Source organism: Pantherophis guttatus, chromosome 4 (assembly GCF_059756535.1).
Source record: "Pantherophis guttatus breed Tessera chromosome 4, ASM5975653v1, whole genome shotgun sequence".
Classification (NCBI taxonomy): domain Eukaryota; kingdom Metazoa; phylum Chordata; class Lepidosauria; order Squamata; family Colubridae; genus Pantherophis; species Pantherophis guttatus.
This window is the reverse complement of record NC_142066.1, coordinates 134,013,387-134,028,975: the sequence shown is the minus strand read 5'-3', so window position 1 is coordinate 134,028,975 and position 15,589 is coordinate 134,013,387. Positions and strand designations below refer to the sequence as shown.

The 15,589-nt window shown below is 41.0% G+C and overlaps 1 protein-coding gene across 2 annotated transcripts in view; it reads right to left on the bottom strand.

Annotated features, from left to right (window-relative positions):
- Nucleotides 1-8,947, bottom strand: part of ST8SIA6 (ST8 alpha-N-acetyl-neuraminide alpha-2,8-sialyltransferase 6) — a 42,749-nt gene extending 33,802 nt beyond the window's left edge. Inside the window, exons 1-3 of one of the 2 annotated variants that reach the window (XM_034401979.3) lie at nucleotides 8,450-8,947; nucleotides 8,087-8,194; nucleotides 2,065-2,163 (exon numbers count right to left, since the gene is read on the bottom strand). In XM_034401979.3, coding sequence (XP_034257870.1) covers nucleotides 2,065-2,163; nucleotides 8,087-8,194; nucleotides 8,450-8,544 — 302 coding nt within the window. In that variant the 5' untranslated portion in view covers nucleotides 8,545-8,947. The remainder of the gene's footprint in view (nucleotides 1-2,064; nucleotides 2,164-8,086; nucleotides 8,195-8,449) is intronic. The other variant, XM_087892842.1, reaches the window with a different exon arrangement.
- Nucleotides 8,948-15,589: the final 6,642 nt, after the last annotated feature.

The window sequence follows — 15,589 nt, the reverse complement described above, 5'->3', positions numbered from 1 at the left end:
GAAGTATGTTTCTTTTGATTTTTTTGCCATCTAAGAAAAGCAATAAAACTGACAAACGTCAGTTTGGTGTAGTAATTAAGATGCTGACCTAGAAAACTGGAGACTGAGACCCACATTTGGCATGAAAGCCAACTGAGCCAGTCATCCTTCTTTCAGCCCAACTCATTTCATAAGGAGAAGGAGTTGCTGTGGAGAAAACAGGAGGGGGAAGGGGTATTGGTATGTATGCTTGAGTTGTTTATGGAAAAAAGGATAAGAATTAGATAGAAGAAAGATAGATAGATAGATAGATAGATAGATAGATAGATAGATAGATAGATAGAGACAGACAGACAGACAGACAGACAGACAGACAGATTAATTGACAGATAGACAGATAGACATAAAATAAAACATTTTAAAAAATATAAAAAAATAAAGCCATGGAAATTTCAGCTTGTTTAAACCAGTAATATAAAAATCAGTATGTAAGGAAGAAAACTCAACCATAGCACAAAAAAATGGCTATTACCTGATAGCTTGTTTGATGTCATGAATCATTGCATTAACATAAGTGAATATTTTTTAATGAAATTATAGCATAAACAGAGCTTCTAAAACTAAATAAACAGACGAAGTTCAATTATCCCTTTTCCTCAACTATAAGTAAAAGTCCCACTGTATTAATATATATATATAAGAAAATTTATATATATATATATATATATATATATATATATATATATATACATATACATATACATATACATATACATATACATATACATATACATATACATATACATATACATATACATATACATATACATATATATATATATATATATATATATATATATATATATATATATATAGACTGTTATGGCAGAAAGCTAGTAAACTACCAGCTATGTGTTCAGACTTCAGAGTAGCCATCTGTAATTTGGGAATATATTGAACTTCAGCTCCCAGAATTTCAAGCAGCATGTCCAAATCTTGATCTTCTGGATGCAGAAAAACAACATATTTGGAGGGTATCACATGGAGCAAGATTGTCTCAAAACATCACAGCCTCAGGTACATGAAGAGATAATCTGTAGCAGCCAGATTTTTTCAATTGGCTGGTAGATTTAAACTCCTGGATTGGTTAATCCTAATCCAGTTTTTAGTTAATGAGTATCTTGGATATAATATCCTCTAGTACAACTATCATCTTTTCTACTGATATAAATAAACTTTCCTTACAATGGTATCGGGCCATTGTGTTAGTGCCCACAATGCATCAGAATGATCTCAATTGGTGGCACTGTGGGCAATTTAAGGCATATGATTTGATAGTCCCAACATAAGCAATAATCTAGGCCCTCATGCTTTCCATGAAATGTCATTAGGACAGTTTCCATACCAATCTGGACTCATTCCTTCTTTGGACAATAAGCAGTATTTTTGTACAAAGCATATTATCTCTAACTTCCATCTTTGTATCAAAATATATAATTCATCAGTGGACATACCTCTGAATAGGAAAATACATATCCCAGATCAAAATTCAGGTTATTTTATACACTGCATGGCATCAAATTTATAGAGCTACCCAAGTCAACCAACTCAGGACAGATACAACAAAACAGCTAATACAAAACACCCAATTATAAGCAAGGCTAGATAAAAATGAGAAAAGCAAGCAAGCAAACAAGCAAGCAAACAAAAAAGCCCGTCTGATAACAAAAAGGCATCAAAACCAATTTCTTACCCCAGGGCCTGGGGAAAGAACCAGACAATTAAAACTAATTTGCTGGGCAATGAAGTTGGGGCCATATGAACCTCTGGAGATATGTCATTCTAGACAGCAAATGCCATGACAGTAAGTTATGATGCTATAATAATTTCTTAGTGTAACCATATTTAGGTTAAATCAGATGTTGGCCAATTCAACTACTAAAAGATCTTGGCCAAGTTCCTATAAGAAGATGCCAATGGATTTCTCACACCTAAAACTGTTATACTATACACTGTTCAGGATTGTAAAATTGCCATTGCTGCTTGCCAGTCAAGTACATTTATAACCAAATGCAGACACTTTACCTTTTCTTCTTGATCGATGATGACCAATTGTTACTCCATATATCCTTGCATTTTGAGGCTTGCTCAGATTTCTGCACTCTGGCTGTATTAAGAATTGTTCTGTTTATATAAAAAGGAAAATCCATTTGAAAGAAGAGCAAACACTCTTTACAACAGCACAATGAATTGCTGAAAAGATAAGTAACAGATCAAATTATGAAAGTAATAAGAAATATCAATGAGGTCTATTTCAGTCTGAAGATGAATGACTTTGAATTGCCACCCAATGCAGAATTTATTTTTTTAAACTTGATTTTGGATTGAATTGTGTAGTGCATTGTGTAGATGCTAATGTAAATCAGAAACACATTAAAAGAAATATAATTCCCACTTCAACTTCAATAGAAATACATTTCAATCCCATTTCCCAACTTCAATAGAAATACAATTCAAAATTTTATTGACATATTTTACAATAAATATAAAATGTTTTTCTTGAGTGTTCTCAAAATTCTATTTAAAAAACAAATCACAGGATCTTATCTGTTTTTAATGGCAGTGTCAAGTTTTTGCAATTCTACTACAACTTCACTCCAGGATAGCTGTAAGAAGAAAACATTGATTTATAAGCAAATGCATTCTGATACATTAATTCTGAATGCTTTATGCTGGGCAGCTTATGCTGGGCAATTGTCCCTAGAACAGTTCTATGGACAGATGATCATATAAAGTAAAACAGTGAACCCTAATCTAAGTCAGCTGTATTAAATAGTACAAAATGCCCAGCATAAACCATTCAGAATTAATATGTCAGAATGTAATTGCTTATAAATCAATGCTTCCTTCTTACAGCTACCCTGGAGTGAAGTTGTACTAGCATTGCAAAAGCTTGATGCTGCCCTTAAAAACAGATAATTCAAGTTAAGTATTTGGAGGAATAGTGAAAAGCAGAAAACTTTAGTAAAGCAAAGCAACTTCAGCTACCACCATCCTAGCCATTAATTTGTCCTAATAATTGGAGCAGTTATTAGGGCAAATTAATTTACCCAAAATCAATGCTTATTTATAGTTAAAGCAAATACTTAATCACTCTGCTTTGCTCTAATCTTTACATCAGCTGATTCTTTTATCCTGCATTTTGGGTATCCAGCTAATTGTATGTGGCATTGTGACCTTGGGTTCAAGTTTTTATTCTAAATATTTTTTTTCTTTCTCCAAATATTCTCATTTTCATTGTCTCTGTCCTTCTCTCCCTCTCTCCCTCCCTCCTGCTGTCTTCCTCCTTCTCCCAATCTCTCCATTTATTCATTAATTCTGCTCCTATAAAAAAGGTGAATAAATGGCAATTTAGTTATTCTACACAGCAACAATATCACCAAATGAGCTCACATATGCTGGCTTGGGAACTCTAAGAGTTGAAGCTCATGAAACTTAAAATTGCCAAGCTGAAAAACAACTCCTTATGACATATGTTGCCTCAGCAAGAGGGTTGCAATGCAGTAAGGAGAAACCATTACAATGGCTGCAAGCACTGGGCCTCTGGTAGGCAACTTAAATACAGCCTGACAAAAAGCTCTGTACCCCAGGGATGTTATGTTCTTTGAGGGGAAGGTGAAATGCAGCCTACATAGTCTTTTCATCTTCTTCAACCCTTCCATAAGTGCTCTCTGTGTTACAGAAGCTTCCATCCAATGGCTGGGATGCTTACAGGTGACTTTTCTGCAGCTCCTGCAGCTCCACAGAAATCTTTATAGCTTTTCTAACCTCCATGTAGTCTGCTGCTGGCCACAGGAGGGCATAAGGAAAGGAAGCAAAGCAGGAGGAGCAAAGGTATGTGTCCATTTAATTTTGCAGTCCAAAGCAAGTAAAGGATGCACATTATCCTATGAAGCAGCTTGTAGTATTTTGCTCGAATTTGTCAAACTGACATCTTTCCACTTCCTCTCAAGATTTGCATGTCAATATTGAATTCTGTAGGACAGCTACCAAGACAGAAGAAACGAGGAAATTCACAAAGCTCTTGGAAGTAGGAATATCTCTAAGTCCTTTTAGAAATAAGGCCAGCTGAATTGCACCCAACCTTTTACAATAAGCAGCCATGAATTTTAGTTGACTATAGCCCAATATATTGATGTAATATGTTTCATCCCTGAAAACAGCTTCCTTCCCACCTACCTTCAGCTAATACTATCTCTCACTATGACATGGATAAGAGTAGACTTCTACAACATGCACATTAAAGAAACTGGCATTGAAAAATAATGTTTGAATAATCACAGTAAGGAATATTTGACTGTTGATGTAGTCTAAAAATCAGCCCTTGACTCGGCAAAAGTTGATAAAGAAGGCAGCTGTTGTGTCTTGAGAAAAGTGTTTTGCCTTCCCAAGGGCAGGACAAGAAGTGACATATAGAAGAGTATTAAAGAGAGATCCAACCCACAATTAAGGAGAAATTTCCTGACAGTGAGAACAATTAATCAGTAGAACAGTTTGCCTTCTGGAGTTATGAGTGCTCCATCACTGGAGGTTTTTAAGAAGAGATTGGATAGAGGCTCCAATTTCCCTTCTGATATTCTATTATTCTGCTTCCTAATATTGTGACTACAGAGTTAAAAGCCAAGGAAAAGGATAAGAAAACAACAGTTAAGAGGTGGTAGTCAAATTTATAAAGCAATTAGCACTCTTCAGCCATGGTGTGAACCCTAATCACTGCATTCCAAAATGAAACAGAGAGACAGTCAGACAGATTATAAAAATATCAGTGCTATGGACCATAAAATACTTTGGCAGAACAAAAGAGTAACAGGCAAGCACAGGGGCATGAATAAAAACCTGTTTTCTCATATAAGTAGTTTTAGCAAAGTGAAATATACTTCTGTTTTTACCTTATTGTCCTAAACCAGAATGTAAATTATTTTGTGTGGGCTTAATTCAGTGTTTTAAGTTAACCATTTCATTCACTAAGCAACTGAAGAAAAATAAAACACATTGTGATTTATTACAACGCGAGAATTCAGTACTTCCTTTCTACTTTTTTAAAGGCTTTTTCCCTTTTTATCTCTGCAAATCTTCATGAATGGAAACTTGAAATAATATAAATATTATTTGATGTGAGTAGTATTTGAAGCTTCCATTTGTCCTTATAACATAATGGAAAGACCTATTCTAACTATTGCTGTACTTAGAGTAAGCACATTGAAATCAATATCTTAAATTGATTTAAGTTAGCAAATAAGTAACTTGTCTCATTTCAGTATTTTCAGCAGATTTTCTCTAAGCATGACCAAATTTGGGTCCATACCATAACTCCTTACAAAAAAATCTAATTATTCTAGTTTTAGCTCTATAATTTCTTGTCAGACATCTCCTGAATTGGATGCAGTTGTTTGCAGCCTGAGTCCAACTTCAGAACTCATACCAACAGTTGAGAAATCCAAACTAAGCTAAACCAATTATTGATGGCAGGATGTTATGCTGGGTTGGTATATTTGTTTCTTTTGGTTGTTTTTTGCTTTGTATGTTAATGTTCTAAATTTATTATCTATCTCAACCTTCCTCCAAACTCAAAATACTCTCCTTTCTTTATGATGTTGGTGGCTCACTGGAGATGCACCTTACAATCCTCTGCAGCTTATTGTACAGCACTTAGCCAAAAATAGTTACCCGTGCCTAACCTAGATGAAATTTCCTCCTGCCACCCAATTGTTCTACGTAACTTAGAGCTACCACATCTGCACTGCAACATATATATCTACATCTGTACATCTTTGCTGGCATCTAGAGGCTGTTAGGATTTTTGCAACTTAAATGTCGTTAACCTAATCCTCTCTAAACCTTATCTTGCAATTCCCTGGAATCAAGGAAAGAACACATTCTCTTAGACAAGAGAATTTCTATTGAACCATCCACAGCAGTGGTTTAACATTTATAAATCTACCAGAAAAATGCCCGTGTGAACAAGATTGCATTCCCTAGTGGTTGGTCATGTGTGTGTGTGTGTGTGTGTGTGTGTGTGTGTGTGTTAAATCTAGGGCTACCAAATCTGGACTACAAAAATCCAGACGATTGCTAGATAACAGTAAGATGTTATACAGTTTTCTGTATTTCTTTGCTGACTTCTTGGAGCATCTCAGTTTTTATCGGCTCAGATTGGTAGCTATGGTAAATATTTGTATTACATTTTTATATTTATATTTGTAAAGCATTGCAGTACAGCAAGCAGTAAATGTTTCCTATGTGACAACTGATTTCATATAGGTACATCACACAACAGTGGAACAACTTTTTTCAGCCAGGGACATATTTGGAACATTGGGAGCAGATGTGGGCTGCTGCATTCCCAAAGGGTTACCATGGAAATCTGCCTATTTAAAATGGGAAGGGCCATTGAGCTGTCAAATCCAAGCTGCAAACTCAGACATGGAAACAGCAAAGAGTTAAGTTTTATGCATCTTCTTGTACCTCCCTGCAGGTATGTAACCCAGATCTAGTATCCTGAACAAAAATATGCATTTTTCAAGAGGTAAATGAACTTCTCAGGATGTGCTGCCTTTCTAGGAGATGAAAAGGGATCTTTTAACAGTCCAAAGTACTCCAATAAATAAACGGTAAGGACCAGTGGTTTGCATTATGATATTGATTGGCTGATTTGATCGATACCCCACTTTTCATGAAAGAGCTCAAGGGTGCATAGTGTTCTGTCCTCCTTTTTCTCTTACCACAATAAGCCTACGAAGTGAGTTCAGCTGAAAGAGACCAAGAGCCACCAGATGACAATCCATGGTTGTGGGAATGGAACTGAACTGAGGTGTCCTCATTCCTAGTCCTTACCCCACACTTACCTGCTTCCTACAATAATCTATTTCTAAAATGTAAGTGGAATAAAAAAGCCTGGTAAACATAAGAAGAAGGGCATTGGCACTTGTCTGTTTTCCAGAGGCACCAACCAACCTGTCAATTCGAAGAGATTTTCTGAAAGTAAATAACAGGAGCTTTTTCCTGAGGTATCCTTTTATTTTTACAGAGAACAGAAAATAAACGGGAAGCTTGCTCTCTACTTCCCATTCTGTCTGTCTCTGTAAACCATCTCATTTGGCCATTGCTTTGGCTGAACACAACAGTGGTAATTTTTTAAAGCATGGTAATAGCAAACTTTATTCAACCAGCAACTTAGTTTTTTGTGCTGCATGCTTATTGTGTGAAGAGGCACTTGTAATGATATATTTCACTACTTCTCTGTGTGAATTTGAGGTTTATAGGAAGCTAGTATAACAAATGATAGATGAGCACTAGTAAATATGATGCCAAAGAGCTTAAATATGAATGTCTTTTCCTTTGAAAAATTTTCATCCCAGATCCCTTTAAATGATGATGGTATTAATAATCACAGGAAAGATGTTACTATGCGCCTGCATACACACACACACAAACATCTAGTAGCATATCAAAGAAAGGACTGGAGACAAAGTAAAAGATAAAATTCAAGAAACTTAGAAAGAAACAGAAATGGGTGTCAAGTAAATCATTTTCCAAACTACTTCAGAAATATTATTATTCTGTTTGCTTAAATGTGGAACAAAGACAAGTCTAAGGCAAGGCATACCATTTTTCCAGTGTTACAAATTAGTGTGTTTTCTGCTGTTGTGTAAAGATAGCATTTACTGAACTCTGGGGTTTACTTCAAGAGATCTGAAATATATGTTCAGTATATAGTCTTACACACTTACACAAAGTTTTAAAAGTGCTGTTAGTAGAGCATCAGATACATTTGTCCAACTAGTAGTGTAATGAAAGATTATTGCACTAATAGACAACTGAACTTTAGGAAATAATTGGATCACCATCTAGAAGAAGGGTGAGGGGGGCATCTTAGCTTCCTGTGCAATAATTCCTTACATTACTGCCCAACCCAAAGTGACAAACCACTGAGACCTTTTGAGATGCTCCGCAGCCTCAGCGCAGGCTGATGTTAGCAGTGACCCTTTCTGGTTCAAGATAATGCAGAGGTGTATTCCCAACACAGCAAACCCCTCACCATCTTTACCTGTCGGGGGCCACCGGAGTGACCAGGCGGACGTTCGTGGGGGATCGGAGGTACCTCATCACTCTGGGGGTGTAGTCCGTCGCAGCTCTGCCCTCCATGTCCCAGCCACTGGCAAGCAAGGAAGCAAGCAAGCAAGAGAGACCAAAGTTGTCCTAGAGTGCCCAGCGAGAGGAGCGGTCAGCAAGAGCCACAGCACGCCCTTACCCAGCGGCTAATCCTACTTGTAGTCTCCGCGGGACCGTGACCTATGTACACCCGGTCCGGGATAGAGGCACCCCCATTTGCCATCTGTGCCCCCCGAACTCTGTTCCCCCTTCCTAAGCCACGCCTCCCCCGTGGAAGCTCCGGGTCTCCTCTGCCTACCTTGCGCCCCCGGCGCCGTCGGCCGGGAGCCGCGCCAAGCACAGGAAGAGGAGCAAGCTACCGATCAGAGCAAGCAGGGCAAGGACCGCCCGCATCGTGCGCTCTCCCGCCTGCAGCTGCCGGGGTAGCTGGACGGCGACGCGACCCGAAAGCTCCAGAAAGACCGAGGAACGGAAGATGAAGAAGCGACGGCGACGGCAGCCCCCCTCTGCAGTGATGGCAACCCAGTCAGGTCGGCGGCAGTGGCGGTGGTGGGTAAAGGAGGGGCGGCGATGGCCCGCCCAGGGTCGCCTCCTCCTCTTTGGCCGCGCCGCCTCCCCAGCTGCTTCAACTCGCGAGGGGCGACCACCGCCAGTCCGGCTCGGTGGCAAGAGATTCGCCTCCTTCTAGGTCTGACGAAGCCAAGGGGAGGGGAGCACCTTGTCCTAGCCCTGCGAGCATCCCTTGGCAGCCCGCCTCCATTTCTCTCCCCCGCGGTCTCTCGCTCGCTCTTCTCCTGTCTACACCAGCGCCTGGAGGGACGGAAACGGAATGGGGTGGTGGAGGGAGAGTGGCGCGGGGAAGAGAGTGGGAGTAATCGGGTGCCATGAAAGAGAAGAGCGGAGCGAAACCAAAATATTTGCCAGCACCCATTTCCCAGCAGCAATTGGTGTAAAACGACAGGAAAAGGGTGCCTCTGAGCATGTGAAGAATGGTAGAGCTTTAGGGACAATAACTGGATCTTAATCTTCTCATGAGGCCCAAGCAAGCCTAGTGTGAAAAAGCCACCAGAGCCCTTTCTGTATTTAATGATAGTGTTGCAGGAGTAAGATTTCAACCCAAGCCTTGATAAATTTAACAGATTTAACAGATTAACAGAGTTGGAAGAGGCCCCTGCCCAAGCAGGAGATCCTACACCATTTCTGACAGATGGCCATCTAGGCTCTTCTTGAAAACTTCCAGTGATGAAGGTCCCACAACTTGTAAAACCCTCTATGTAGGAAATTTCTCAGGTTTAAATTGTGGTCATCCATCCAAAGCTACTACTAGAATGGAGGACTGCCAAGCCCTCCCATGTGAGCAATTTTTTGCTCACTTTTCCTTTAAAGGTAATAGTGAGAAAAGGAAAACAGAAGAGGGTCAGCCTTGCCCCTCCTTATCTCTTCTCACTAGTTACTTTTGTTACCAACAAATGTATTGACACAACCAGCTTGAGAAGATCACTTCTAAATCTAGCACCTGTATAGCTACAATATGCTAATAAATGTTATTTTTACCTTGGTTGAGGGTTTTTAAAATTTATTCATCATGTGAACTTAGAACTTAGTCATGGATCAACACAAGCAAACTCATTGGCTGCTTTCACTGCATTAACCTGGTTAATGAATAAATATATTTCTTAAGTCCATAGCTTGTGAAATATCAGACTATCAAAGACTAGATCTAATGTGTTATATCCAGCATCAGGCCACAGGTCCTGTTTGTGCTTTTTCCAAGGCGTGTCTGAACAGCTATTTGTGAAAAGGAACTGAGAAGTAAATGCTGGACTGGAAGTGTGTACAGTCTAATTCAGCAGTATGTTATTTTCACCCTTTGTCTTCTAAACATGGAATAGGATATGAAGGGACCCAAATGTAGTGGGTGGGTAAGAATCTCTGTGGGGGGCATGTGTCTGGTCCTGACTCAAGCATGAAAGCTGTCTGGATGACTTCAGGTCAGTCACTTTTCTTTCTGCCCAGGTCACCCCACAAGGTTGTTATTGTGGGGAGAATAGGAAGAGGAAAGAGTATTGTGTATGTTTGTCAGCTTGAGTTGTACATGAAAATAAGGTGGCGTAGAAATCTGAAAAAAGATATACCAGAGAAGTAATAGGCTGGACAAAACCAAATAAATATATTTGTTTTCTGCCATCTTCTTATTCACTGCCTCTTTTTGTTACTTCTCTTTGACTCTCTGTTTCTCACTGTTTCCTGCCCCAACCCACCCTTGCCCTCCATATCCGGAAGACTAGCAGAAATTATCCTGCCAAAGGTCTCAACTGTTTGCCTATGGAGGGCACATGAAATATAGTCAAGGGCACATCAAAGAGGGCCCATGCCCAGCTCTAATATTTAGTCACACCTTTAATCTTAATAAAGAGTCATATGTTTACTCTTGGATTTGATCCTTGATCATCCTCATTGGATTTGTCATGGATTTTGGAAGATCAAATAACTATTATTTGTCTTTTGCTTATTGTTTGAACTGATCTGAAATTTGCTAGCATAGGAGGGTTAATCCCAATAAATCTCAGTCAGGCAGACAAGTCAAGAGACTTTGTGCAAAGCTTCTCTTTAAATTTCAATGCTTTGTTTTTACAGAAATGTCCTTCAGGGAATTCTGTTTGGAAGTTACAGCCAACCTAGTATAGTTTATTGTGTATCATCCACCAACATTGCAAGATTTTTCCTTCAATAATTGTATTAAAGATTATATTATGCAAGCAAAACTTCTACAGCTACAAAATGGCACGTCTTTTTCATTTATGGATAATTTAAAGAAACTCATAGAAGATTATTGAATTGGCTAGAAAAAGAGAAAACAAAACCAACTTTCTGAATCCCTGTAGGACTTCCAAAAACTGTTTTGCCTCAGATAGATGTTGACAGAAACATGTCATATGTGCAGGCACATCTAATACAAGGTTATTAGTGTCAGATTTTTGTCTTCCTGGGGATTTTGCACACCACAAGATATAAAGATAGTCACCTGATAGGCAAAATGCTTGTGTGCCTATGTCAGTGTAATTTTTACAGAGACATTGGGAAGGGGGAAGTTCTTATACTTGAACTCTAAAAAACAGGGAATCATATTCCAGTTAACTCAACTCTTTTTATTTCTGTCCTTCAGAGATGCTGTTTCGATGCATGAAGAGGCTTTTGATGCTCTGAAGAACATTTATTTTTAGCGTGCCATAAATTTGGTACCTGTTCTCCCTCCCCTTCCACCCCCTCCCAAAAAATTGTACCACCGATTGTATCAAAGCGTTGAGTCAACATTTTTGTGTTCAAGAGGGTGAACTTCTTTATGATCTGTTTCATAATGAAATGCGTTCATAGCATTGAACTTTAGAACACTTAAACATACTTCAAAATAAATTCTTCTTAAGTGCGGGCAGTACTGAACATCTAAAAAGTGAAAATTCTTTTCATGACGAATTAGAGGACATCCAACAAAAAAGAAATGAAGGCAAGGATGACACTCAGATCTGGTAAAAACTCTACCGAATCAAGATATTCCCTAATTAATGTGTCATCCTGTCTCCACCAGTGGTCAGCCAGATGTTTCTTGTAAATTTGTAAACAGGACCTGTAATTGTTAGTCAACAGCTGTCCCCTAATTTCTGCTGTCAGTATCTGGGTTTCAGAGATGTATCTTCTCTAAATATAAGTGTTCCACTTAGGTAACTACATGGCTACATGATTTCCAATCTGGATCTACTTGAATGTTTCTTCCATGCCTGCTAACATGCAAATTAAGGTAATAATGCTTAATTGTAGTTCAAGTCAAGGGCACAGAATATTGTACAAGCATTTGAATATGCTAGGTCACTTTATGCGAAGCAAAAGAAAAGGGGAAGGAAACAAACTCAGATCACATTCAGACAACACATCAAATGGACCCAAGGATTGACAGAGGATGTGATTCATTATGTTTCTCTCTGTTATCCCTCAGGCCTTGCCTACAGCCACTGCCAGTTTGCTTCAGACTTTTGACACTATCTGTCTTGGATCAGTTCCTTTTTCACTGTTTCCTCTATCATCTGCCATGGCTTCTTCATGCTGCCATACTAAAAGAAAATACCTGAAATAAAGCATGTGTTCTTTGTGGTTTTTCTCCTCCTCCTCCTCCTCCTCCTCCTCCTCCTCCTCCTCCTCCTCCTCCTCCTCCTCCTCCTCCTCCTCCTCCTCCTCCTCCTCTTCCCTCTTTGTTTAAACATCTATGCAACCTTGGCTGATTTTGAATAGCTATGCAGGGATAAACATGCTGATACTAGGGTCACCATGATATTTCGAAGCTGTAAAATATTTCAAAGAAGTATCCCAGAAGGAGATAGTGGGAAAGATAGTCTAAATTGGAGATGGGGAAGAGCCAAGTTAGTTTATGAACAAAGTGGAGTCTGGTAGTACATTCAAGATTAAGTTCATTAGGATGTAAGCTGCTCTCAAAATCTTATGCTCTAATAAATTTGATTAGTCTTGAAAGTGCTACCAGACTCCATGTTTATTAATTTTTTGTAGTTTTGCCAAAAAATGTACAGGAAAGTATTCATGTATTTATCAGGTGTTCAGCTTGAGTCTTATCTCTCAAGTTAATAAGAGAAGAAGCTTTTGGAAAACACAGTAAATCCTAAACAATCAAGAAATGTGCAGGGCCTGTGACTTATTGTCAGAATGGACAGAAAGATTGTTCCCATCACAAGATGAGATGTAACCACAATGTCAATCACAATCCTTTTTTAAAAAGGAAATATTTTTTTTAAAAAACCATTTTGCTCGGTTACCATCATTCTTAAGAAGCAGTCATAGAGAACTGAAATGGTTTGCATGTTAATGAATTAACCACATTGCCTTAATATATATTTTGAGATTTTTTTTTTATAGCCAAAACAACCTTGGCTTTTCATCCTCCAGCTTGACTATAATCAAGGAGAGCTAGAATAAACTTCTCTATGTTTATCTATGCATGCAACAAAAAGGAAAGTTGCAAACAAGTCCCCTTTTGCAAAATTATAGGGGTTTTAGTGGGAATCTAGTCAAGCAAGACCAATAATATGATAAAGGTAGGGGGTGCCTGTGGGGTATATCTGTATGTCTATTTTCCTTCTGTTCAATCTCATTTGATTGTCAGAGATTGCCTGGACAATTCCCTGAGGTTTTCTTGGCAAGGTTCTTTACAAGTGTTCCTCCCTAGAGCTGAGAGAGAGTCACTAGCCCAAGGTCACTCAGGCTTTGTGCCTAGGGTGAGAGTAGAACTTATGTGTCTCAGTCTCTATAGCCTAATCCCTTAACATTTTAAAATTAAATTGTGATCTTGAGATAGGGGACATAGTCATTGAGCCCTTGTCATGGTCGGATCACTCTCTCCTTCGCCTTGACCTTCGAACCGCGGTACCCCGCCGCAGGGAGGCGGAACCGGTAAGATGGTACCGCCCCAGGCTCCTGATGGAACCTGATAGGTTCCAAAGGGAGCTTGGGCCAATTCCCGAGGATCTTGCACACGCCTTGTCTGGAGACCTAGTGGCCGCTTGGGATAGAGCGGCCGCTGGAGCTCTGGATCGAGTCGTGCCTTTGCGGCCTCTGACCCGGCGCCGTTCTCACCTGGCTCCTTGGTTTACTGAGGAGCTGAGGGAGATGAAGCACCGGAAAAGACGCCTAGAGAGTAGTTGGAGGGCTAGTCTTTCTGAATCAGACCGGACACTGGTAAGATCTCCTATTAAGAATTACCTAGTGGCAATAAAAGCAGCAAAATGTACTCATTGTGCTGCTCTTATTGCATCATCAGATAATCGCCCGGCTGCCCTGTTTAGGGTGACCCGCTCCCTGCTCCACCAGGAAGCGCGGGAGGACCCCTTGGAGGGAAGAGCCGAGGACTTTGTTCAATATCTGTATGACAAAATCACTCAGATTCGGGAAGGTCTGGACTCCGACTGGGTAGGTCCAGCGAGGGTTACGGGGGCAGGTCTTGAGAATGTTATCTGGGACGAGTTTGATCCTGTGACCCCAGATGACGTGGACAGGATTCTGGGTAGACTGAATGCGACCACATGTTTGTTGGACCCGTGTCCCTCCTGGTTAGTACTGGCTTCCCGGGAGGTGACGCGAGGCTGGCTCCAGGGGATTATAAATGCTTCATTGGGTGAGGGTGCCTTCCCCGCCGCCTTGAAGGAGGCGGTGGTGAGGCCTCTCCTCAAGAAGCCTTCCCTGGACCCGGCAGTATTGGCTAATTATCATCCAGTCTCCAACCTTCGCTTCGTTGCGAAGGTTGTTGAGAGTGTGGTTGCATGACAGCTTCCCCAGTACCTGGATGAAACGTCGTATCTAGATCCGTTCCAGTCGGGTTTCAGGCCTGGGTACAGCACAGAAACGGCATTGGTCACGTTGGTTGATGATCTCTGGAGGGCTCGGGATAGGGGTTGCTCCTCTTTCTTGGTCCTGTTAAATCTCTCAGCGGCTTTTGATACCATCGACCATGGTATCATGCTGCACCGGTTGGAAGAGTTGGGAGTGGGAGGCACCGTATTACGGTGGTTCTCCTCCTTTCTCTCCGACCGGTCGCAGTCTGTGTTGATAGGGGGGCAGAGATCGACCCCGAGGCCCCTCATATGTGGGGTGCCACAGGGATCGGTCCTCTCGCCCCTTTTGTTCAACATTTATGTAAAGTCGCTGGGCGAGATCATCTGTGGTTTCGGGGTGAAGTACCATCAGTACGCTGATGACACATCTCCACCCCGGACCACCCCAACGATGCCCTTGAAGTGATGTCCTGGTGCCTGGAGGCAGTACAGATCTGGATGGGGAGGAACAGGCTCAGGCTCAACCCATCCAAGACTGAGTGGCTGTGGTTTCCGACGTCCCGATATAGTCAGCTGGTGCCATCACTGACTATTGGGGGCGAATCATTGGCCCCCGCGGAAAGGGCTCGCAACTTGGGCGTCCTCCTGGATTCACGGCTGTCTCTAGAAGAGCACTTGACGGCCGTGACCGGGAGATTTTTCATCAGGTTTGCCTGATCCGCCAGTTGCGTCCCTTTCTAGATCGGGACTCCCTACACACGGTCACTCATGCCCTCGTCACCTCTCGTCTGGACTATTGTAACGCTCTCTACATGGGGCTCCCCTTGAGGTGCACTCGGAGGCTCCAACTGGCGCAGAGTGCGGCCGTGCGGGTGGTTATGGGAGCAACGTGGAGCTCCCATGTAACACCTCTCCTGCGCGAGCTGCACTGGCTCCCGGTGGTCTTCCGTGTGTGCTTCAAGGTTCTGGTTACCACCTTTAAAGCACTCCATGGCTTAGGACCTGGTTATCTATGGGACCGCCTGCTACCACCAATAGCCTCCCACCAGCCAGTACGCTCCTATAGAGAGGGGCTCTTCCGGGTGCCGTTGGCCAAACAATGTCGA